This window comes from Papio anubis, chromosome X (assembly GCF_008728515.1).
Source record: "Papio anubis isolate 15944 chromosome X, Panubis1.0, whole genome shotgun sequence".
Lineage (NCBI taxonomy): Eukaryota > Metazoa > Chordata > Mammalia > Primates > Cercopithecidae > Papio > Papio anubis.
This window is the reverse complement of record NC_044996.1, coordinates 44,903,387-44,929,928: the sequence shown is the minus strand read 5'-3', so window position 1 is coordinate 44,929,928 and position 26,542 is coordinate 44,903,387. Positions and strand designations below refer to the sequence as shown.

Sequence of the window (26,542 nt, the reverse complement as noted above, 5' to 3'; positions counted from 1 at the left end):
TTAGGTGCCTGTATGCATTCAAGTGGAGATGTTTGAGACAGTTGCCTATGAGAGCCTAGTTTTTTAGGAAAAAGAGTTGGTATTTTAGATTCCCCGGTAAAGAGAGAGAAGGTCAAAAAAGGAATCCAGTATAATATCACTATTTAAAGGATAGGCAGAGGGAGAGAAATATTATTCCACAAAGGAAAATAAGAATGATATTTTTATGCAAATATGGGCAGGCAGCATAAACCAGTTTTTTTTTTTTTAAGTTTGACCTTTAGAAATAGCCATTTTCTTTTTGTGTTAGCAAATTACAGTAAAATCTACAGTAGTTAGAGTAGGCAACAACAAATGTCAACCTTCCCTACCATATGTATTAGGAATTAGATGGAAGATCCCACCCCCACCACATCCTTGCTCAAGGCTTCTATAGTTTCTACTTAGTAACCTTAGTACCTTTCAAAGGCTCTGGTATTGATTTTTGAATTCCTTTTGCTACTGTCTGGTGGTCGCCCTTCTCTTTTCTTTACTATAATATTGCTCACTCTGCTAGATAGACCATGATATTATTTGACTGTAGTGCAAGGAGATTTCAGGATATATCATTTATAGGTATATGGTTTTATTAATATCAACAAAATTAAGCTTTTTAGCACCTCCACTTAAAATTTTTAGCTTATTCCTCTCTTATCTGTAGGCGAGATAGCAGTTTTGCTTCTGAGAAAACATGACTTTCTTCAAGTATTATCCTCCAGTTTTGGCAGAGATATGCTCTAAATACCAACTGGGATCCCAAAATGTATCTGTTTTCCTTTCATGAAAATCTACTGTAACTAGATTTTTTTTCCTTTGTACTTTCTTTCTGACTGTAATTTGTGATCAGATTTCTACTACTAGCTCTGCCAGTAATAATTTGAGGGAATCTAGCTCTAAAAATTTTAAAACTTAATTTCTTCCCCTTGTTTTATTTCCTTAAAAACAGTTGTGTTGAGGTTAATGAATACTAAATTATCATAATTTAATCACTAATTAAAACAGCAAAGGGATATATGTCTGGAAAATAAGAAATGTAGTAATATGTCAGCAATAATTATTGTCAAAAATACAGGAATATTTCCGTCTAGTGGAAACTGACCAGAAGTAGTCTTTTCAAAGTACTTGTATTTATTATAGGATGATTATTGAATTATTCAGCACAAAATCATCTAAGGTTTTTAGACTAAACTTAGTACTTACAAAACACACGCACACACACACTTTCAGAGTAGAAATAAAAGTCTGCTGTACCTTAACCTCGAGAGATATGTGTCTTCAGTGGCCCATTAGTCAGTCACCTAGTAGATATGGATGCTTTCTCTTTCTCAGGTGCTGTCCAGGCTGTCACTGTGGGTAGGATCTGTCAAGAGGGTTCCCAGAATGAGGTCTGACCAGAGACAGCCTTCAAGCCTTAGGAAAGTAGAGGAACTACTTGTAGCCCCGTAGTTGGGAGCATGTGCCATGAAGCTGTGAGCCTTCGGCGTTCTTAAACTTCATAGTGATGAATTATTTTTGTGTAACTGGATCCCCTAGTGTTGGAGTTTATACCCTTACTAGGATTGGCTGTATGCAGATTACCTAACCCTAATATGTTAATCTAAATACCATTAGTACACATGCTGGCTCTGCTACCCCACCTTTCTGGCTGTACAGATATTCATATCAGGCAACCCTACTGTAAAGGTGCTGATAAGATATGGTGGGTCCTCACTGGTAGACAGGCAGTCCTCCTGTCCTGGTGATGATAAAGGCTGCAGTTGGAACTCAGACGTGAGTCATAATTCAGGTAATTATTCTGAGTAAAGGAATTAATGGTGGTGTTTTCTATATACTTTTGTTTTCTACAGTGAATGTGTATTCCTTTTTAGTATTAATTTTACAATTAGAAAAAGTAATGAAAGTTTTGATGTTCTGAAGGTTTTTTTCTGGTTAATTTCAAGCCTGGGAACTTGTCTGATGGTTTCCTTTTACCCTTCCCTGCTCCATACTTATTTAATGTAACCCTTACAGATCTAGTTTCCTGGATTTATTGCTATCTTCCCTGTTAAACTCTTGATGTCAGTATGTTTAAATCTCATTTCATTTCTGATATGCTTTTTACAAGAAAGAAAGAGATTACCATATATGATATAATTTCCAGACGGTTTATGTTTTCCCCCCTCACATCTTAAGAGGTTTTCTCATGTTAGTAGATACTGTGAATTTACATAATTAAATTAAGTTAGTTTTGTCTAGATAGTCATGTGATCTTTTTGAATCTCAACTATGCCTGTGCTTGAAAATTCACAAATGACCTTACCTTTCATTCTCATTTAATTTCAGGGAGAGAGAGGGTTTCCAGGTTTGGAAGGACACCCAGGATTACCTGGATTTCCAGGTCCAGAAGGGCCTCCAGGGCCTCGGGGACAAAAGGTATGTATCATGTTGCCAACCAGTAATGCCAGATGAATTAAGTTATCTTAAATATGGGACTAGGTGTCACATCAACTAAAAAGTTACTGAATTATAGCCAGAAACTAATACGTAAATGAAACAATGGAATGACAGGCAGTCTGTACTTTATTGTATTTTGTTAAAAAACTAAATATTACTGCCATGTTCAGATGCTTTTGGAAGATGCTGTTGATTTTATGTAGTTATTGACTGCCTTCACCAAAATTAAGTTCTGTCAAGAGCTTAACTGAGCTGGAGAGAGCTGAACTGCCAGTTGTTAGAGTAGCTGATTAAGACAAGAAGCCAAAATGAAAGTAACAGTCAAACCTTTACTCACTTACTGCAATATTATAAGCGGAAAGTTAAACTGGAGAAAGTGCTGACTCCCCCACTGTTCTATTTGTCCCCATGGTGCATCAACAGCAAAGGTCAGATGGATCAGCACAGATGTTGGAAATCATTTGACTGCTGAGGGAGCTCAGAACGAAAAGCTCCTGCAGTTGTATGGACCCAGGGGCAGGGTGGGAGAAGGAGAAGAGCTAGGAGTGGAAAAGTACTCAGTCAGAGTGCAGAAAAAGTATTTTTATGGTTTCTTTCTCCTCCCATAAGAAGGTCTCCACCAAAAGAGGCCTTTAAATGCAGAAATGCGGTTGAGCACAGCCAGCCATGGGAGCCTGAATCTTTAACTGATACTCACTTCAGAGATTGCAGTGCATTAGCTGTGCACCAAGTCTGCTATGTGGAGAGTAGCTGTCCCTTATGAGGCTTACCAAGAGGACTTTGGTTGGACCCAAACAGTCATAGGTGTTTAGACAAGAGCCATATTCCCAATTCCATACCTTGATTTTTCAGGACCTGAGTGAGAAACGTAAGCTGCCCCACCATGGACCTGAATGGGTTGGGCTTTAAAGGACTCTGTCAAAAACAGGATAATGTCTGAGGCCACAGTAGATTATGGTCATGATATTCTAAGCAGGATGATCAGGCCTGCTTGGAGAACTGCATGTAAGCATGAGCCCCAGCTATTGCCAAACCAATAATAGATGTCCCATAGCCCACTTGGTCTATGTTAGAGAGCCAGGAGGTTTTTTTCTTAAGTCTTATGATGGACTGTTCTACTTTGCCAGTTTTCATGGATCTAGGTACAATATGAGGTGCTGGCAATCACAGAGACCCCTCAAAATTGGCCAGCAGGCATTTAAGGGCTTTATGGTTAGCTAACACTACATGGGCCAAGGAGTTGAGGCTAGTCTGCTTTGTTTCCAAAGCAGTGTCATTAATGACCTCAGCGAGGGTCAAAGACAGGTTGTGAACAACCTTTCCTAACTGAGTGATGCTGACAGTGAGAAAAGTTGTCTGGAGTATTCCCATGAGTAGACTGTAGGTAATGCCAGCTGGCAATTCTCCTGAATAACCGGAGTCTATCTAGTTTTGGAGTTCTCATTTTGTTTTATGTAATGTTTTATGCTTAATGAGAGGGACTGTTTTGAATATTTGAGTTATCTCTTATCAATGTCCTATTATGTATGTTACATTGGTAGGAATGTTGAAGGCCTGATTTTTACAAAAGAAATAATATCCCAAGAAGAGTGCACACAGTTCTGGGAATGTAAGAATCATTGGTTACCATGGGGATCAACCAGCCAGAAGTCCCTCCTGGTGGGCAGAGTACTTGAATGAAATTGAAATATTTTTGTAAGGTGGAGGCAGGAATAGAGAAATAAATTGCCACCACCATCGAGGCCAAAATGGCTCCAATGACAGATCATATGTCCCTTTTCCCAGATAATTCAATTACTACCATATGGGACAGGAGTGAGTTGACATCCGAGGAGGTATTTTGTTCCTGTGGTATCAGAGACAATTGTTGCAGTCTATCAGGTTCAATGTAATAAAGTTAGGGTACCTGAAGTACTAAAATGGTCCATGTTTAGAGAAGTGTCCATTCGTAATAGCAGCACAGCAATCAGATGTTTATCTGCAGGGTTCAGCGATAAGGTGACATATACATTAGTTTGTCAAAATCAGAGTCGTGTAAACTACATGGGACAGGCAATCAATGAATTTAGTAAGGTGGAAGTCACAAGGTTAGTCTGTGGGAGAAAGGGAAGAGAGGTTAGATCCCTACCCTCCAGCCCCATGGATCATCTCATGGATCTGGAGGTAGTCTCAACCTATCAGTTGTGGGGACTCTGTCCATTGACTGCCATGTGGGCAGTCTGTCCTATATCATGAGCAAGAATAGCATCTCAATGTGCATATTAAGATATGGAATTGGAAGAGACAATAGTGAACTTAAGACTCAGATAATTTTCTGGGTTTTTTTTTTAAATGACTCTTTTGGCTGAGTGCCTTTTTCCATCTGTATTAGGTAGACTGGTGAATTGATATATGAAAGGACTACTTCTGATCATTTGCCTGGAAAGGAAAACTGGCTTAAAACCCTTTTTCTTAATTTTATTATTTTATATAATGTTGGTACATCATGTTGTTAGAGTATTAAGGAAATCAAATGGATACTTACTAAGTAGTCTTTCCAATAAAGGGAGAAAATTAATTTAAATGCATGAATACTTTTTAACACTTAACTATAATCAGAGCTTAGATTTTGGGAGAATGTTGGTCATGATCTCTGGGAGGATAGCAGTACATCAGGTAGTTTTGTTAGATTTAAGAGCAGAAGGGACCTGTGCTAAATTTCTCAAGTAGAACTTTAGTACTTAGAAAACAGCAGGACCCTAAATGTCTGCATACAATTTTGGTAGATGAACTACTCAACTGAATTTCCTGTCTCTAATGGCACATCAAGAGCAAGAGCAACAGAATGATTCTTGTGCACCCAGGAGTAGCACAGAAGTATCAGAGATATCTGAAAGAGTCAAGTGGATGGAATTGAGCACTAACTCGGCAGCAATCCATGCATCCTATTGGCATGGAACAACTCAATGAATACCAACTTGGACTAGACCGTAGCACTCCTCAACATATTGGAACTAGTTAAGTTATCCAAAACTGAGACACGATCTTGTGAAAATGAAGTGGCAACTCCAATGGACTGAGATTAAACTTCAGCCATGTTATAGAAATAGGCATTTTAGAAGAGAATTAAGCTACAGGAGAAGTTACATTTCTTGTATCTAAGTTTACTTGGGATTAGGGACTGAGTTTCTTGCACCCCATGCTTGCTGAGAGATGGCAGTTTTAATAAAGATTTGTGTTCAATTAAAATAAGTAATAAGTTACCTAAATTAGAACTCCTTTGAAATAATTTAATATTAACTAGGACTATTCTACAATAACATGATCATTTATAAAGGTGTGCTTGTATGCAGGTTAAGTTTAGAAAGCAGTCCAATTTTTTTGTGTGATTTCATTTCAATTATCTGAAAAGAGAGAAGGTAAACTGCTTTCTAAACTTTCAGGATTCTGAATTTGAAGCATTGTGTGCTTCTATGTCCAGTATGACTCCATGTTTCCCCGAACAGCTGAACTTATACCCTTTATGTGATTGGGTATTCTGGTACATGTGTATGTTAACATATATACTAAGTCAAAAAACTTGTAGGATTATTCTTTAATCTGTACACTCGTAATTTTCCAAAGGTTTTTTTATTCTAAAAAATCAAATTTAGTTAATTTTTGATAGGCAGTATGTTCATGTCATTCAAAATAAATTAAGAGGGTATACAATTAAAGTTCTGCTTTTCACCTGTGTCCATTAGTCCCTGACTTATGCACACACACTTTAACAACCTTTGTTTGTAAAATAGTAGCACATTGAACACACAGTTTGACCTTTGTTTTTAATTTAATATACATTGTAGACATCATATTATCAATATATACAGAACTTCCTCATTTTGTATAACTGCATTGTATTTCATTGTATATATAAACCATAAGTTAACATTGTGTACATATAAACCATAAATTATTAAGCTAGTCCCCTGTTGATAATTATTTAGGTAGGTTTCAATTTTTTGCTATTAAAAGTTCCTTTTCCTTGGAGCAGAATTAGGTTTTTTAATTCCGATTTTTTAAAGAAAATAGTTAATGAAAACTCAGTGAGGTAAGACTCAATTCTCAGTAATGCGGTTGTGACTAGAAATGGGTACATATATTAACATACACACATGGGTAGGTTCTTTTGTATGGAACTGACAGCTAGAAAGGAAAGTTTATGGTTCTTTTTAAATCGTTCTTAAGCTATGCCAATACAAAGTGCATTATAAAACAAAGCAGAGGTTTAAAAACAGCAGATTCAAGAACAGCACATATTTGGGCTCAGAGATGATGCTCATTATACAAGCATGGCAAGCACATTAACATAATGTGGTAACTGACCAGATTTTCAGCTCCTATTTTGTTTATAAATAAATTATTTGGAGAATGACTGTATCAATATTTTATCTTTGTTTTCTTGTATGGTTCATAATTAACTTTATGGGTATAAAGTTTCATTCATATGTCAGGGATTTCCTTCTCAGGAAATAAAGGCCTTTCTTATTTGGGGTCATACAATTTACCTCAATGCTTTCAGTCTCAATAGTAATTGCTTCTTCCTTGGGTGTATAAGTTTTTCACTAACTTTCACAGATGTTTACAGTAGTTTAAATCTCCTATTTTATAATTGAAAATTAGTTATTTGAGGACTTTTTTTGAAGGAAAAAACTAAAAATATTGCATTTTTCAGGGTGATGATGGAATTCCAGGGCCACCAGGACCAAAAGGAATCAGAGTAAGTAGTATTTTCTCTATATCAAATACTTTGTTGGTGGAAACAGATAAAGAACAATGAAATATTATGAGACAGTTGGAAAAGACCCATATTAAAAGGCAGGAAGATAAATACAGTCTTCAAAAAATTACATTTAAGAGTTGGTATGTGTCTGTAACTAACCCTTCTTTAGTATTTTGATAGCTATTATATATATGTGTGTATATATATATGTCTATTTAATATAAAATGATTTTAAAGTAGCTTATGGTTGAGAATTATGAAAGTCCTGAATTCAGGCCGGGCGCGGTGGCTCAAGCCTGTAATCCCAGCACTTTGGGAGGCCGAGACGGGCGGATCACGAGGTCAGGAGATCAAGACCATCCAGGCTAACACGGTGAAACCCCGTCTCTACTAAAAAAACACAAAAAACTAGCCGGGCGAGGTGGCGGGCGCCTGTAGTCCCAGCTACACGGGAGGCTGAGGCAGGAGAATGGCGTAAACCCGGGAGGCGGAGCTTGCAGTGAGCCAAGATCCGGCCACTGCACTCCAGCCCGGGCGACAGAGCGAGACTCCGTCTCAAAAAAAAAAAAAAAAAAAAAAAAGAAAGTCCTGAATTCTAAAGTTTGTCGTTTAATTAAAAATCTGTATCATATAGTTGGTTTAAACCAGAACTTCCTAACTGGTGTGATTATCTCAGCCTAGGTCCAGAAGGCTGGTTACCTCAGACTGTATATACTCCTAGTGTACCATGTATAAACATTATCATTCTTTTGTGTATCTGGAAGAGAATAAGTTTAGTTAAAACCACTATATTAAAGAATAACTATTTTGGAATACTGCATTTCTTCAAATCTAACGTGCGTGACTTTTCAAGTCTTGAGGCTCTGAAAAGTAAGGATGCATCTCAAAATTGAAATGTACATTTAGTATAATTTTTTCTCAAAAGCTTTTAAGTTGACATATGTCTTACCGTGTATTTTACAACTGAGAGGAAACTGTAGTTTAAAAAATAGTACTGGCTTTTAAAAAATCACATTTTCTGAACCTCAGCTTCTTCATTTGTTAAGTTAGAGAGCTAAACAGAACAATCTCCAAGGTCCCTTTTAGGGCTCTGAAATACTGTGTTCATAGATTGATGAAGCTCCCTAATTTGAAAATAAAATACATAATTGGTGACATAGCATGTTTACATGTGTGACAAAGCTAACCATTTGATCTTCAGAAATTTAGTAGATGTATAAATTTTACAAACATTAAAAATATTATATTTGCTATATACTTCTTAAAAGCATGTAGCTTGCCTTGTGTGCATCTTATGACTGATACGGATAGGGTACTGGAAAAGCAGGGAAGAAACTCAAAACCCTTAGTTTATTTCAGCAGACATAATTCTTTATTTTTCTGTAAAAATTGATATCAATATACTATTAAAGCTCTTTATAATAATAAAAATAATTTTTAATATCCCTATAGTTAACATTAACTATGTTCTATATTCTAAGCACTATTTAGACTAAAAAGAATTGGCTGTTTTCTCAGTTCTCATTGCAGGTGTTTGAGATTGCTTTGATACTCCATGTCCCTCAACTAGAACTCCAGTTCTTGGGAATAGGTGGCCTGATAGTTTCTGCATCCTCAGGTGTCAGCTCACAGACAATTCTTGACATGGAGAATTTTGAAGACATTATTGTGGAAACTGATAAAAATATACAAATGTACCAAGCATATAGTATAATGACCCCCCATGAACTCATCACCCAGCTTCAAAAATTAACAACATTTTGATAGTTTTGTTTAACATATACCTTACCTCTTTATTTTTTGGAATATTTTAAGGTAAATCCCTTGCATCATTCATTCTACCAATGAAAACTTCAGCATACCCCTCTAACTAACAACCACATAACAACTAAACCATCATCATACCTTTAAACATTAGGAATAGTTTTTCAGTACTCTGACGTTCAGTCCACATTCAGTTTTCCTCAGTTGTCTGAAAGATGTCCTTTTATAATGGTTTATTCAACTTAGACCCAAGCAAGTTCCATGTATTGCTTTGGGTTGCTGTTTATTAAACTTGTTTTATTATGCCATCAGAAAAACTGGGTCATTGTACTGCGTTCCACATTCTGGATTTGGCTGATTTGTTTCTTCATGATGTCATTTAAATTGTTCCTCTGTCCCCCATATTTCTTGCAAATTTCAGGTTGCCTTGGAAGAGGCACTAAACAACTTTCTGGGAGTACAGAATTGTACACTTAAGATTGGTATATTTTGCTGTATGTAAATCATACTGCAATAACATTAAAGAAAATAGGAAAAAGTATACTTTATAGGTAGTGTTGTGAACCTAACTATTGAATAACCTTATGCAGCATGAATATCAGGCTATTCTTTTTTTTTTTTTTTTTTTTTTTTTTTTTTTTTTTTGATGTTAGGTTTGATCAGTATTCTCAGATAACATTAGCCTGATTCTGCCATCAAAAATTTCCCTGTCAACTTACACTAATGATTTGGCACCCATGGATGGTCATTATTTTGTTCAGACTTGCAAGATGCTGATTTTTAAAATTCTATTAATCATTCATTTATTAGCTGGAATTCTAATAAGGATGAGTTGCTACACCAGAAACTTCAAGTGGTCATCAAGGAAAGTTCTTTGACTTTTTGTTTTCATCATATACACATGGAATTTGTGTGTTTCAATCAATTGTAGTCATTTTTTTGAAGGCCAGTTTGTCCCATCTTTTGCCTGTGAAAGCCTTTTAAAGTTGACTCCTGTCCTGTGTTCTTTTCAGAAAACTCCACTGATCTTTGATAACTTCTTGCTTTTTGGCACAGCAAGCTCTTTCAGGCTCATCCTTTGCATTTTCCCTTTAGATCTGAAATGGGCCATATCTCTGATTCCAGGTTCTTTTTAGTGAAAAATGTGATTTAGATACCACAGTCTGAATGTTACGGGTCTTTATTGCTACTGGATTTGTCATTGTTTCAATGTCTTCTCAGTGGAAATATGTATTTTTAAGAGAAAATTAACATGAGTTCATATTTTTACTTCCAATTGCAATTTAAAATTAAGAAAGGTTTTGTATACTTATTATCTCTCCCCCTCATCTCTCTCTCTGTTGAGGTGAAAATGTTCATTCCTAATAACATAAATGTAATTTCTTATTAATATGCTTCAAAATAACAATGTATAATTTAACAAAATGACAATTTAAATTTTAATAGTGATAATAGGATTCTTGAGAGCCATTAATTATTTATTTGCTGGGATTTTCCCCTTTGAATTGACCAGTTTTGCTAAAGAATTACAGTCAAGACACCACGTTTGATGAAAGGCACTTGAAGTAATTCTTTTCTCTGTATGGTTTTGTCAACAACTTGAAACATAGGTACACTGGATCCAATTTATTTTTCATTTTTAATGATTTCCTTTTTTACCTTTTAAAAAATTTTTAAATTATTTAAAATGTCTATGTGGTTTTATAAGACAAGGTGTAGTCAGAGATGCTTCCCTTTCTTTCTTGCCATTTCCCTAGTGTTTTAATCTTCCTTTGAGAGGTAATCATAATCATTAGTTTTTACACAGTAATCATAGTTTTACATGATGTGAATGTGCCATAATTTGTTTAGTCATGTTCCTGTTGGTGGTCATTTGAGTTGTGTATTAGTCTGTTCTCACACTGCTTATAAAGACATACCCAAGACTAGGTAATTTATAAAGGAAAGAAGTTTAACAGACTAACAGTTCCACATGGCTCAGGAAGCCTCACAATCATGGCAGAAGATGAAAGAAGAGCAAAGGGACATCATACATGGCAGCAGGCAAGAGAAAATGAGAGCCAAACAAATGGGGAAACTCCTTATAAAATCATCAGATTTTGTGAGACTTACTACCACAAGAACAGTATGGGGAAACTACCCCCATGATTCAATTATCTCCCACCGGGTCCCTCCCACAACATGGGGGAATTATGGGAGCTACAATTCAAGATGAGATTTCGTTGGGGACACAGCCAAACCATATCAAGTTGTTTCTAATTTTAACTATAACTGGTTATATGATTGTTTCTAAACTTTAGCTATAAGAATGCTGCAGTTGTTAACTTTGTTTCTCATATTTTGCTTCATAATTTCTAGGGTGTCTTCAGGATAGATTCTTAGAAGTGAAATGCTAGGTCAAAAGGCAAATGCATGGGTAACTTTGCTAGATATTTCCAAATTTCCCTCCACAGCGTTTGAATCTTCATTAGCAGTATATGAGAATACTTTTTCACCATAGCCTCACCTACAGAGAATATTGTCAAACTTGTATTTTTGCCAATCATGACAGAGAAATTTAAGAATTTTGGGAGTGATCACTGTTAATGTCTTCAGGGGCAATATATTTGCTCCTCCCCCATCCCCTGCTGAATTAATTTTTCATCACAAACCTGGGAGATCTTTATCTGTTAGAAGAGACATTTCATCCACGAATTTGCCTCCTCCTAATAAGTGCAATGAAGACAATACTCCCTCGAATTGAAGTTTCTTTTATAGTTTTCAATAAAAGAGACTTTTAAACACATATAAGAGATTTTTCTCTAATGTTTCAAAGAACAATGAGTGGTAATAAATAGTGAGACACATTTTTTCCAAATCTATTCTAAAATAATTTTCATAATATCCTTAGGTAGGATATTATTTTATTGTTATTGGTTGTCATTTAGTTTAAGGATTTTATTTCTTCTTATAGGGTCCTCCTGGACTTCCTGGATTTCCAGGGACACCAGGTCTTCCTGTAAGTAGCATTTCACTTTTTAGTTTGAAACCTCTTGAAAAGTAATCTAAGACATATTATACATGTGTTGTGTTGCTTTTCAAAGGGAATGCCAGGCCATGATGGGGCCCCAGGACCTCAAGGTATTCCTGGATGCAATGGAACCAAGGTGAGATCCATCCACTTAATCTTAGGTAGTATACTTGACAATAATTAACTTAAAAACCTAAAGAAATCAATATGAAGAATGTAGAAGGCTTCAGGTCTAGGATATTACGTAAAGTATGCTCTGACTATAATTTTCTATATATTGAACTATCAATAATTTCATTAAACATTTATAATTAGGTGGGATGTTGCATTGGGTTGAAGATTACTTACCAAATCCTTTTTTGGCTTTAGCATAAAGTAGGATGAGAATTAAAACAGAATTAGGACATATATGTTTCAAATATTATGTCAGTTGTTGAAAGTAACACTTCTGAATGTCATTCATTTGCTTTGCCATTATTAAAAACCTAGGTACAATTTATGTTTTCAAATATTTCATGTTTTTAAGTTTTTTTAAAACACCAAATAACTTCCTTAAGAAAAATCTTAAAAAATTATATGTAATGCAGCACATCCATTTTTACTATAAACCGTCAGTATGAAACCTGAAACTTCTTCATCGGCAAAGATGATACGTTTAACAATTTTAAATAACCTAACTTTAGATACAGCAAACTTTTTTTTTCTGATCCAATGTTTCTTCTCTTTAGTCAACTGTTGGATTGAATATAAAGTAATAGATAGCAAGAAAAAATGAGGAAATTTTGCTTTTTTTGTAAGCTTACATATTATAACCAATTCTTATTCCCTCCCCTTTCTCCTTTTCCTTTAGGTTAATGCAATATATTGTTATTCTCTGTATTTTCTTTTGGCATTTTCTGTTTTTCACACAATATTCTGTAAAACTATTCATAAAATACCTTAGATCCTTCTTTCTTTGTTTCGTTTTGTTTTGTTTTTTGAGACGGAGTCTTGCTCTGTTGCCTATGCTGGAGTGCAATGGCATGATCTTGGCTCACTGCAACCTCTGCCTCCCGGATTCAAGTGATTCTCCTGCCTCAGCTTCCTGAGCAGCTGGGATTACAGGCATGTGTCACAATGCCCAACTAATTTTTTTGGTATTTTTAGTAGAGATGCGATTTCACCATGTTGGTCAGGCTGGTCTCGAACTCCTGACCTCTTGATCCACCCGCCTTGACCTCTCAAAGTGCTGGGACTACAGGTGTGAGCCACTGCGCCTGGCCAGATCTTTCTAACTAATGGCATATGTCAGATTTTATATGGGGCATATTTTAAAAATAACTCGAACAAACTATTTTGCATTACAATGGCCATATTTTGTGATAATTACTGTACTATATACTTGAGGCAGTACAGTTCTTTTCATCTCCAATATTTCTTCAGGTCAATGTAACCCTTGTTAATAATAATTTTTTAAATTTGGGATTTGTGAGGACCAATCATGTTCTTCATTTTAGCTAGGGCAACCTTAAAGTAATAAGACCAATGTGGAGTTAGTTTACCTGATACATTTCATGTTAAATTGGACTAAATTTTTGTGCCTTGTCTGGTTATTTGTTTATTTTTATATACTTACTTATTTTTGCCAGTGTGCTTTAAGCAACAAACAGATCACTAGCCAAAGTTTCAAATTTGAAGGCCCAGTGTATCTATAATCAGGACAGTGTGCTATATGATTAAAGGGAGCATTGATTAACTTGTGTTTCAGGCTTCCAATTATGTGAGTAACAAACTTTAAACAAATTAAATTGTTTTATTATGTATATTTTAAGTCTGAATGCTTTTCTTACATTTCTTACTATGTAAGTAAAAGAATGAACTTTAAAGTTGGAGCCACAATATATAGGTTTTTTTCTTTTTCTCTCTTTTAAACTTGATGTCTAGGCCACTTCCTTTCTCTCGGGACCTACTTTTCCCATGTGCAACAAGGTGGAGAGAAGGGTATTGGACTCACAAAGACACAACAGTAGTAATTTTATTCTTTCAAACCTTCTGATGAAGTTGTTTCTAGGATTACCATGGCGTATAGGTATTTGAAATGAGGTTGCTTTGATGTTCTTCAACAATTTCAGCTTTTGTTTTCTAAACCAAGTGTCCATATTAGTACTGGGTGCCTAGAAAACATAATGACCTGCAATTGCTAAAACTATTGCTATTATTGTCCTCTTGGTGATATTAATGGCCTTCTTTCTTACCATCTTTTCCCCTTTACAAAACGTTTACGATAAAAGAAAAATGTAATAGAGCAGTTAAAGTAAGAATCTATATAACACATGGGCAGGAAATTGGGGCAGATCATTAACTATTAAATGTGATGATAGGAATTTGTGGCGTGATTGTCTCAAAATGTCTTTGTTGGAAGAAAAGAACTGAGGTGGATGATTTTTTTTCTTTGCTTCTGATTGGGATGGATGAATTGGGATAAAAGTTGAATTGATATGGATAGTTGATATTGAAGTAATTGGAAAGTGAAGGCTAATGAACTTTTTGGCAATCTGGTATGTTTCAAAATGGCTTTTACAGAAATCTTTTCAAGAAGTCATATCTTGATGGTATAGTTATTCTTTGTTTCTTGTTCCTCCATGCTCTTTATTTTTAACTCCTTCTAGGGAGAACGTGGATTTCCAGGCAGTCCCGGTTTTCCCGGTTTACAGGGTCCTCCAGTAAGTTATAAAATTTGGGATTATGATGAACACAGGAATTAACAAAAGAAGCAGACATGTAGTGAGAAAGCCCAGTGCATTCATGTGGAACAAAGTAATACATTTTAAAGTAATAAACTAGAGGAAAATGTTTCAAAAAGAAGTTGGTAATATAGCTTTCTGCTAGGCAAAAGCAAGAATTTTATATGTATATAAATGTCACCTCTAAGTATCCTAAGATATATCCTATTCAGAAATGATGCTACAGCAGTCTACTCAGTTTATACTCTATTTAAAAAGCATTCTGTAATTGACTTGTTTCTCTCTCATACATATAAAATAATCCTTTTTCTTTTTAATAATAGGGACCCCCTGGGATCCCAGGTATGAAGGTAAGCATCTCATCCTGGGGAACGAATGTTTTGAATAAAATATTAGGATAGCCCGCAACTTCAATAGGATAATGACTCAAACTTCTGTCTTAAAATTGATGTTTTAGAAGTTGTGCAGGTATAAACTTACAAGCTTGTAAGCTTGTAAACTTACAAGTAGTCTCCTGTGTTCCCATGGCTTTAAGTACCTTGTATGTGCTGATACACTTGAAAATGTGTATATTAGACTTGAGTTTCTTTTCTGACACTTTAAGTCTTTATCTTCTTACACTTTGATACAGTTGACCACCTACTCTCTGTAGAATTATTTTTTTCCCTGGCTTCTGTTACACTGTCCTTTCCTGATTTTTCTTCTGCACCTCTGGTTATTCTGCAGTCTTTTATGTAAGCTCATTCTTTTATGCCCATCAAGCATCAGGTCACAGTCTGTACTCCTTCTTCCCAGAAATATTACTAATGCCCATATTATTGATTACTGTCTAGTTACTGAACACCAAATCAGACTTTTCTTCTGAGTTAGCTATGTGTATTCATCAGCCTCTCTGACATCTCCACATGTTCCAAGTAAACCCACCCACAAAATAAACCTGCTCCTCCCTCTGGCTCCTCGTATCTCAGATTTACATCTCTATATGTTATGTACACTTTTACATGATCTCAAAACCCGGAAGTTAACATTTATATTTTCCATTCTTTCACACACCTCCTCATTCAATTCCATCACTAAACACTAAGTGTGCCTATAAAAGGCATCTTAAATTCATCCACTTTTCTCATTTCCACTATTACCACGTTAGTCATAATGTCTCATCTTGATTACTGCAATAACCTCTTATCTAGTCTCTTTTTTTCACTACTGCTCCATCCTTACCTCCCCTCCTGTTTTATTCTTTACAAAGCAACCAAGAATGATATTTTTAAAGTGTTAATTGATAATTTAATCTCCCTGCTTATAAATCTTCAAGGACTTTCTACTGTGTATCTAAGGTAAAGTCCATTGTTTGTAAGAACTGCATGCTCTGGTCCTTGCCTACATTGACAGCCTTATCTTAAACCACTAAACTTATCCTTTAGCTCACTGACCACATCAGTCTGCATTTAGTTATTGGGATATGCCAAACGTTTTGCTTTTGGAGTCTTTCGTGTATATGGTTTACTTTGCCTAATATTCTTCCTCCTGTCTTTACCTGAATGACTCACTATCCTTCAAGTCTCAGGCTGAATGTTACCTTCACAGATTGCCCTTCTTTGACTACCCAAACTAAAGTAATTTTCTCCACTAGTTTTTTTTTCAATTATTGTACCACGTATTTTTCTTCATAGCCCTTAATATTCGCAGCCCTTGATGTTGTCATCTTATATTTTTACATATTAGGGTCTGTATTTTCCCATTATATTGTTAGCTTTATGAGAACAGAGGCCTTGTTTATCTTCTCTATTACTGATTACCCAGAACCTACCACAGTTGTTGGCAAATACTTAATATTTACTACGTATTTTTTACGAGTAACTGAAGGTACTACACTCTTAATAAATCTACTGTTCTTCAGTGTACTCTGGCCACTTCCTCATTTTCCTTTAAAAGTTTTTTATTACTGAGATGGCCTAATCTTTTAGTACATCTCTGTTACAAATTGAATCTTCAGATCATTTTTGTGGTTTGCTGGTTTTCATGTATAATAACTGTGTCTTAGAACTTCCATTGATGGCTTCTTTTAGGGTGAACCAGGTAGTATAATTATGTCATCACTGCCAGGACCAAAGGGTAATCCAGGATATCCAGGTCCTCCTGGAATACAAGTAAGTATCCGGTGATTTTCTTTTTTTGCTATATTGATTAAACCAAAAGATTACAACAATCCCTCAACCTTTAGTACTCTCTGTTTTTGTCGTAAAAATTATCATCAGATGTTTATTAGACATTACATGTACTTTCTACCTGAAAATAAAAGCAATCTGGACCAGGGAGAATTTTAACAACATCTGCTTCATTCTTTTGCTTTTCTATCCAGTTTTTTGGGGATTGGCAGCAGAAATAGGGTTCTATATTCTTATTCTTGTACTGTGGAGAGCAGTAGGGTCTTTTGTACATTTACAAAAGACCTAATTAAAAATAAAAAGTATGGGTGTCCCATTGAATATATTAAAATATATCATTTGTAACACTATCAGTTATGCATAACATATGAACATATTTTGAAGGCTGAAGGAATACAGTTTATGCATAGTGAACATCAAATGTAATCTTAAGAAAAAAATTTTAGCCTGTAGAAAACATGCATAGAGAGAGCAGTAACTTTCGAATGTAGATTAGGAGGTCAATTTCTCAGGGTTTATATTTCATGATAATTGATTCCTTTGCCCAAAATAAAAAATCAAAACTTTCTGGTAGTTTATCACTAAGATACAAGACTGGGGACTTTTTTCATTAGCTACCTTCTCATTTCTTACTTGATATCACCCATCCACAGTTTTTAAAATTCACTCAATCTTGCCCTTTATATTTTATAAATTGTTATGAAGTAATATTTGAAAATACAACAGAATACATGCAAAATATACGTATGTTATGAAGCATAACTATAAAGTGAACAACATTTAAGAGCTAGAAAATTACAAATGATTTTTAATCAACCTGTGTGTCCCTTGGTAACCAAATCCTTCTGCTTTGCCCCAAGACATAGCTACCCTCCTGAGTTTTCCACTGTGCCTTAAAAATAGCTTTATTATATATGCATATATTTCTAAGTAATAGAATATTTAGTTTTGCTTTATAAAATAATGTAATATTTATGTAGTTTTCTGCAACTTACTTTTTCTACTTGATATGCTAAGATTCATCCATATTATTGGATATGGCTTTAGTTCACTCAGTTTCACTTTCATATAACTTTCCATTTGTGAACATACTACAATTTGGTATTTTTTGTTTTATGTGGTGTTTGTTGTTGTTGTTGTTGTTTTGAGATAGCATCTTGCCCAGAAAGGAGTGCAGTGGCATGATCATGGCTCACTGCAGTCTCGACCTCCTGGGCTTAAGCAATCCTCCCACCTCAGCTTCCTGAGTAGCTGGGACTACAGGTGCACATCACCACACCTGGCTACTTTTTAAAATTTTTCGTGGAGACAAGGTCTCACCATGTTTCCAAGGCTGGTCTCAAATATCTGAGCTCAAGTGATCCTCCTGTTTAGGCCTCCCAAAGTATTAGTTAGGATTACAGGTGTGAGCCTCTGTGCCAAGCCCACAATTTTTTCATTACCAAAAAATCCATGATTTATATCTAACTATAGAATTGCTAGATTGTAGGCCAAATTTTCAGTTTTTAACATGCCAAATTATTCCATAACACTTGTATCATTCTCTTATAATTTATCCCAGTTATTCTTATTTCCCTCTGTCTTTAATCTTATCTATTTTTAAATTAGAGAAGCTATCTTGAAAGTACTAGCCTTTCCCTTCTCATTTATAGCATAAAAGCCCCAACTAAATGCATACCTTTATCAATTTATTTTGTAAATTTTCCTTATTATTTGTCTTATATTTATTTACCACTTTAAACCACAAGTTTTCTTATAACTACTTAATCCTTTTATCCCTATGCATTTTAAAATTTCACTTAGAATATTGCTGAATGATAAAATTGTAGAGCAGAATTCCAGTGACAACTGAAGTTTAAATGAAGTCTAAATTTCATCCATTTAGTTCTTTGTAAGATACAATGAGGGGGCCGGGCACAGTGGCTCACGCCTGTAATCCCAGCACTTTGGGAGACCGAGTCATGATATCGAGAGCAGTCTGGCCAACATGGTGAAACCCCGTCTCTACTAAAAATACGATAATTAGCCAGGCGTGGTGGCAGGTGCCTGTAATCTCAGCTACTCAGGAGGCTGAGGCAGGAGAATCACTTGAACCCAGGAGGCGGAGGTTGCAGTGAGCCGAGATCATGCCATTGCACTCCAGCCTGGGCAACACGAGTGAGACTTTGTCTCCAAAAAAAAAAATACAATGAAGGGCTTGTTTTTTTAGTTTTTTTGTTTTTTATTTTCATCATTTTCTTTACTCACTTTATAACAGGGCCTACCTGGTCCCACTGGTATACCAGGGCCAATTGGTCCCCCAGGACCACCAGGTTTGATGGTAAGCTCTCTTCTTTAATTTAATTTCTCTCCCTTTCCTTTCTGACTTCTTTCATGAATATTAATATTATTTATAATACTTGAAAACATAATGCATTCTCAACATTCCTAATTTATAATTTTCTTATTTAAAGGTGACTTTACAATGATGTGGTGAATAATATGCATTCTAAGTAATGGCTCCATTTTATAGATGGAAAAATGAGGTATATAAAAGGAAAGATTTATGATGAAATATTTTGTTGGTTGCTTCTTGATGTATCAGTGTTGAAGTCAATTCTGGCCATTTCAGAAAGTCTTTTAAGGCAGTTTTCTAATCACTTGATGAAACATGTTTCTTCAAACTGCAATTTTTTGTTTAAGAAGAACAAAAGCAGGGCTTCATAAAAAATATTGGCTTTCATTTCTTAGGCGCATGGGACAAAACAGTAGAATTGGTGAGGGGAGCGATCACTATGCAATTGGTCACAGGTTTTTATACCCGCAAAACTTCTACAGATCCTGAATGTGTAACCGATTCTCTTACTTTACTACCTCTATAGTCACTCTTATTTTCTATCCTTGTAAATTCTAAGTATTTTTACTTCTGCAATACTTAGATTTCATTCAAGTCATGTTTTGGACTTACAACTTTGCTGTTGCCCTCTTAAAAGGCCAAGAAAATTGTATTTGAGTAGAAGTAATTTCTCATGTGCCACTCTATCTCTCATCTACCATATATTTAAGTGACAGTTTTCATTATACCTGTATAGATTGTACATTTTTGTTTGTGACAATTGGTCCTGCACTTTTGAATGAAGGAAATAATGTTTGATAAATACTAGAGGAATCTACCCGAAAAGATTGTGATTTCTGCTTTCCTATAACTTTTTGGGGGAAGATTACAAAACCCTTCAGTTTGTTTTAGTTGTAGACTTCATGCAAAGCATGAAACTATGGACTTTTACACTTTTTCCTAATTCTGCTGTTGGAACATTGGTGCCCCTTGAGTATGTTGTTACACCTTGAATTTCCTGAACCATTGTGGCCACTTAACCGATTCACTTTACATTTCTGGATATTCCTTGAATTAACCCTAATTCAACAGGTGAAGCCAAATCTTAGAAATGCCACCAAGAGGCCGGGTGCGGTAGGTCATGCCTGTAATCCCAGCACTTTGGAAGGCTAAGGCGGGTGGATCACCTGAGGTTGGGAGTTCGAGATCAGCCTGACCAATATGGAGAAACCTTGTCTCTACTAAAAATACAAAAAATTAGCCAGGCTTGGTGGTGCATGCCTGTAATTCCAGCTACTCGGGAGGCTGAGACAGGAGAATCACTTGAACCCAGGAGGCGGAGGTTGTGGTGAGCTGAGATCGTTCCATTGCACTCCAGCCTGGGCAACAAGAGGGAAACTCCGTCTCACAAAAAAAAAAAAAAAAAAAAAAACAACGAAAGAAATGTCACCAAGATACAATATATAAATAAATAGGCCCATTGAGGTTAAGAGGCAACATACTTGAGCAGAAAGGTGCCTATTTAATTTTTCAAACCTTGAAACATTCTCAAATACACAAAGTCAGATTGTATAAAAATCAAACTGGATTTTAAAAAATAACACATGGTTTTTGGAACTTGATAGTTAATTGCGTTATGGTACCTAAATTTACCTATAATTCTGATGTGAAAAATTTGATGGGCTGTTGAGATTAACTTTTGAATTGATTTTTGACACTGGGGCTACCTGTCTACCTCTGCCCATCCCAGTTTTTTTCTCTTGCCCATTTCTGTTCTGTCATCAGAGGTACTCACATTCATCTAACTCATTTTAATCAGTTAAAACGTGTGTCTCTGACTAAAATGAAAACAGACAAGAAAATACTATTTTGATGTGCTTTTTCACACCTTACTCTTTCTGAAACTAAGTAACTTTTAAAATTAACTTATTAATATAACATTTTATTTTCTCTTTTTTCTTCTCTTCATAGGGCCCTCCTGGTCCACCAGGACTTCCAGGACCAAAGGTAATTTTCTTTTTCTTATTATCTTTTATTTGGTGTGTATTCTTTTCTTACTGTCAGTGAGATTTTTAAATGGAAACTTCTCTTTCCAGGGGAATATGGGCTTAAATTTCCAGGGACCCAAAGGTGAAAAGGTGAGTAAAGAAAGAGAGTTGGTTATTCAGCCCTCAGCTTTCTCTTTTTGTAGTCATTTGAACTGCCTTCTTTCTTTCTCTTGCTTCTTGCAGTTATCTTATCTTACATGTCATATTATTGTCTGTGGTGGTTATGAAATATCACTGCCTTATTTTGTCTTGCAAACAGGGTGAGCAAGGTCTTCAGGGCCCACCTGGGCCACCTGGGCAGATCAGTGAACAGAAAAGACCAATTGATGTAGAGTTTCAGAAAGGAGATCAGGTGAGTAAGTAGGGAGGAAGTCAATGAAAATCTTGCTATGGATATGTTAATTAGTTTGATGGTGGTAACCACTTCACAATGTATATGTATATCAAAACATCACATTGTTTACACCTTAGATATATACAGTTTTTAATTAGTCATTTATACCTCAATAAATCTGAAAAAATAAAATGATAAAAAGTTAAAAATAATATTTATATGTAAGTGGCATTCCATTAAAATGCATTATAAGCTGAAATGTGGTTATATATCAGGTTATTTTTTTAAATAACAAGGATCTGAGATTATTATTATTATTTTTTTGAGACTGAGTCTTGCTCTTGTCACCCAGGCTGGAGTGCAATGGCATGATCTTGGCTCACTGCAACCTCTGCCTCCTAGGTTCAAGCGATTCTCCTGCCTCAGCCTCCCTAGTAGCTAGGATTACAGGTGCCACCACCGCACCCTGCTAATTTTTGTATTTTTAGTACAGATGGGGTTTCACCATGTTGGCCAGGCTGGTCTTGAACTCCTGACCTCGTGATCCACCTGCCTCAGGCTCCCAAAGTGCTGGGATTCCAGGCGTGAGCCACCACGCCTGGCTGAGATCATTAAATTTTTAAAATAACTTTATCAAGATACAGTTTACATACATAGAATCCACCCATTTAAAGTGTACAATTCAATTTTTTTAGTGTATTCACAGGGTAGTGAAACTATCCGTGCAATCTAACTTTAGAAAATTTTTAGGCTTCCTTAAAAAAATCTCCATACCTATGTTAGCTGTACTCCCTATTTCTCCCCAAATTGACCAGCCCTAGGTAATCACTAATCTACTTCTTGGCTCTGTAAATTTCTCTATTCTGGATATTTCATATAAATGGAATCATATAATATGTGATCTTCTGTGTCTGGCTTCTTTTACTTAGCATAGTGTTTTCTTGTTAAATCATTTTGCAGCACATATCAGTGCTTCATTCCTTTTTATGGCTGAATAATATTTCATTGTGTAAATAGTCTACATTTTGTTTATCCATTTATTAATCAGTTGATGGGCATTTGGGTTATTTCCATTTTTGGCTATTTGAAGAATCCATTCATGTATAAAATTAGGTTATGGTAAGTCAGAATGATGACAGTGTTCTCTACATTTCACCGATATGCAAGGAGAAAGATAATGTTACTCTATAAGCCTTTGCTGTGTTTAGAAATAATTATCTGATACCCTGCTTTTGCTAGAGTAGATGAGGGAAATTAGATATATTTTTAAAGCATACTGGCCCACACTTAAACAAACAGAATGTATGCATTTTTGTTTCTCTTAAATGTGAATAAGAAAGTTAAGAATAAAGGAAAAGTTGTATTGAAACTCTACCATCAATATGACTTTGGCCATTTAATTATCTGCCAAAATATATGTATGCCATTTGACCCCAAAATCTCCTTGTTTTAGGTATTCTTACTTTGTATAAAATATTTTATAAGAATAAAAAATTGTCATTTTTTCATTTTAAGTGTTGCCTTGTTATTTACCTCAAATCTTGGCTTGTATATAGACAAGAAATTAACTGAAATGAGCAAAGATAGCTCTAGTTAATTTTGCTTAGAATATTTCAACCTTAAATTAGAAACACCCTATTATCTTTGGTTATACTACATGAGTATACAGTTCAGTTTAATTTTTTTAGAGGGAGATTTATTTTCATTTTATTTTATTGTTTAAAAAATTTCTACCTTTATTATATATACAGGGGGTACATGTACAGGTTTGTCACATGGGTATATTGTATGATGCTGAGGTTTGGGGTACAGATCCCATCAGCCAGGTAGTGAACATAGTACTCAGAAGTTAGTTTTACAAGTATTACCTGCCTCCCTCTACTCTTAGTAGTCCCCAGTGTCTGTTGTTGCCATCTTTATGTCCTTGTGCCCCCAATGAGACCATGTGGTATTTGATGTTTTGTTCATGCATTAATTCACTTAGGATTATGGCCTCCAGCTCTAACCATGTTGCTGCAACACAGATGTAGCTGTGGTTCAGTTTATTAAAAATGCTTCTAGCTAGTGCTAGTGCTTAGAATGAAAAGCATGTTCCAGTATTAACATTGACTTCCTTTCCCCTACTACTAAATAGGGACTTCCTGGTGACCGAGGGCCTCCTGGACCTCCAGGGATACGTGGTCCTCCAGTAAGTAACCTAAAGTGCTTTAGCATCATTTAATGTAAATTGGCATTGGTACACAATACTCTATGAACCAATGTGAAACTATTTTTATGTGTACAGGGTCCCCCAGGTGGTGAGAAAGGTGAGAAGGGTGAGCAAGGAGAGCCAGGCAAAAGAGTAAGTGATGTAACTGCTAATATTCTTTGCAAAAAATTCTAAATGTGTGTGTGTGTGTGTGTGTGTGTGATTTTATTCTTTCTTCCTACATCTTACTTCCATTGTTTCAAAATATCACTACTGACATTATAATGTTGATGTCTAAAAAGTCTACTTAATATAGTCCAAGCCAGTAATAAAGCTTGTTATATTCTTTAACTTTATACTTCCTAACTAACAAATGTATGTTGTTGCTCTATCATTTCTTTGTATCGTGTAGGGTAAACCAGGCAAAGATGGAGAAAACGGCCAACCAGGAATTCCTGTGAGTAGCTAAGGTTCTTCCCCCTGCAAAACTGGAGACATTTATATGTTGGTATAACATATGGTGGTAGAGAAAGAGTATGACAAAGAGTGTGGGGTCTGGAAATAGTTTAAATGAATTGAAATTATCCAGTCTTTGTCTTTTGAATATAATTTTCAATTTTTAAAAATGTTTGTGAGTCCATAGTAGGTGTATATATTTATTTATGAGGTACATGAGATGTTTTGATACACATATGCAATGTGAAATAAGCACATCATGGAGAATGGGGTATTCTTCCCCTCAAGCGTTTATCCTTTGCATTACAAACAATCCAATTACACCAAATATAAATTTGAGGTTCATCTATTTTTTAAAGTCAGACTTATTGAGATATAATTTACATATAGTAAAAGGAACTATTTTTAATTTACAGTTCTGTGTTTTTTTGTTTTTTTGTTTTTTTGTTTTTTTTGAGACAGAGTCTTGCTCTGTAGCCCAGGCTGGAGTGCAGTGGCCGGATCTCAGCTCACTGCAAGCTCCGCCTCCCAGGTCCACGCCATTCTCCTGCCTCAGCCTCCGGAGTAGCTGGGACTACAGGCGCCCGCCACCTCGCCCGGCTAGTTGTATTTTTTTAGTAGAGACGGGGTTTCACCGTGTTAGCCAGGATGGTCTTGATCTCCTGACCTCGTGATCCACCCGTCTTGGCCTCCCAAAGTGCTGGGATTACAGGCTTGAGCCACCGCGCCTGGCTACAGTTCTGTGTTTTGACAAACACATACAGTTGTGTCACCACCACCATAATCAAGAACACTTCCATCACCTTCAAAAGTTCCCTCATGCTCTTTTGTAGTTATCTCCTCCCTATTCCCCATCCCAACCTCCTTGCAACAACTGATCTTTTGTCAGTCTCTTTAATTTTGCCTATTTCCAAATGTCAGATACATTGGATCATTTTGTATATAGCCTTTTGAATCAGGATCCTTTCACATAGCATAATACATTGAATTGTGTATCAGTTCATTTTTTTATTGCTGAGTAGTATTTGATAATTTGAATATACCATGGTTTGTTTATCCATTTACCCATTGAAGGATATTTTGGTTGTTTCTGTGTTGTGGCCATCATGAATAAAACTATTATAAATATTCCCATACAGTTTTTCTGTGTGTGTGAACATGTTTTTTCAGTAAAAGTTTTGACAGGTAATATTTCTACTTACTACCAAAAAGGGGCATGGGAAATAAAATATGTAATTCCAAAAACATTATTTCAAGCAGCTTCAGTATCAAGAGTATCCACAGTAGGCAAGAGTTTTTCAAGGACAGAGAGAATATTTGATGAAATTTGTAAGTTATTCCATGGGAAAAGGATAATTCTTAACAAGATAGGTTAGAATTACTAAATTCAGATAAATTGGTTTCAGGATATTTTACTAAACAGGCAATCCTCAATTTACAATCTCTAGTTCAAAAATATTTTATATTATAAAATATCAAGAGGTAAATTCAGGGCCTCAGTTCCTGGCTTCTTTTGGAACAATTGGTCTTTGTCTTGATTCAGGCAGCTGTGATATTCAACAATTGCCTCTTAGTGTTTTCAACAAATGGGGGTTGGGCGGTAGGGAGGCTGTTCTCTTGTTCTCTGTTTGCACTGGGAGAGCCCAAGTTGGGTCAAATAAAGGCAGCCTTGCAAATAGTCTTCTTTTGAACCACCAGACAGATCAAATAATGATAATTCTCTGGAAATGGGGCTTTGAAGGAGCTCCAGCCCTGTTCTTTCCTCTCCAGTTGCTGCTAGGCTGCTGGTTTTCACCTTGATTGTGAGGAGAGGTGGTGGGAATAGAGCAAGTTAAAATGCCACAAAGCTCTGAGTTCTCACAAGATTCAGCATTTATTTATTTATTTATTTTCTGAGAAACACTCCTTGAATTGTTGCAAGCTTTGGTTAAGTTATGAAAGTTAATTCTGAGTGACCATTTTTGCCACTATTCTCATTGCTTCTATGGAGAAGACAATTTTTGGAGATTTCCTAACCCCACCATTTGTGCTCATGTCACCCTATCCGCTATTTTTTAAAGGGTTTGCCTGGTGATCCTGGTTACCCTGGTGAACCCGGAAGGGATGGTGAAAAGGTAAGAATTTTAATACTTTGAAGTGACTGGTTTAGTCTAGCTAAAATAATCCTTTTCTTCTCTCAAGCTTGAATTATAAATGGAAAACGTCTACATAACCAGCTTTTATATTCAAAATATTCCTTCTTTATTCATCTTTTGCTCATTTTTCTTTTATACCACACTTGCTAAATTTTCTTCCATTGCCATAAATCACAGTCCATGTTGCAGAAATACATTAAGCATTGTTTA

General features: G+C 35.7%; 1 protein-coding gene across 4 annotated transcripts in view; it reads left to right on the top strand.

The window, feature by feature from the left end:
- Window positions 1-26,542, top strand: part of COL4A5 (collagen type IV alpha 5 chain) — a 270,185-nt gene that overhangs the window by 113,612 nt on the left and 130,031 nt on the right. For all 4 annotated transcript variants that reach the window (XM_031660975.1, XM_031660978.1, XM_031660977.1 and 1 more), the window contains exons 4-18: window positions 2,341-2,430; window positions 7,145-7,189; window positions 11,910-11,954; window positions 12,040-12,102; window positions 14,615-14,668; window positions 15,013-15,039; window positions 16,759-16,839; window positions 19,115-19,177; window positions 21,143-21,178; window positions 21,268-21,309; window positions 21,479-21,571; window positions 23,688-23,741; window positions 23,838-23,894; window positions 24,154-24,198; window positions 26,258-26,311. In XM_031660975.1, the coding sequence (XP_031516835.1) occupies window positions 2,341-2,430; window positions 7,145-7,189; window positions 11,910-11,954; window positions 12,040-12,102; window positions 14,615-14,668; window positions 15,013-15,039; window positions 16,759-16,839; window positions 19,115-19,177; window positions 21,143-21,178; window positions 21,268-21,309; window positions 21,479-21,571; window positions 23,688-23,741; window positions 23,838-23,894; window positions 24,154-24,198; window positions 26,258-26,311 (849 nt within the window). The remainder of the gene's footprint in view (window positions 1-2,340; window positions 2,431-7,144; window positions 7,190-11,909; window positions 11,955-12,039; window positions 12,103-14,614; window positions 14,669-15,012; window positions 15,040-16,758; window positions 16,840-19,114; window positions 19,178-21,142; window positions 21,179-21,267; window positions 21,310-21,478; window positions 21,572-23,687; window positions 23,742-23,837; window positions 23,895-24,153; window positions 24,199-26,257; window positions 26,312-26,542) is intronic.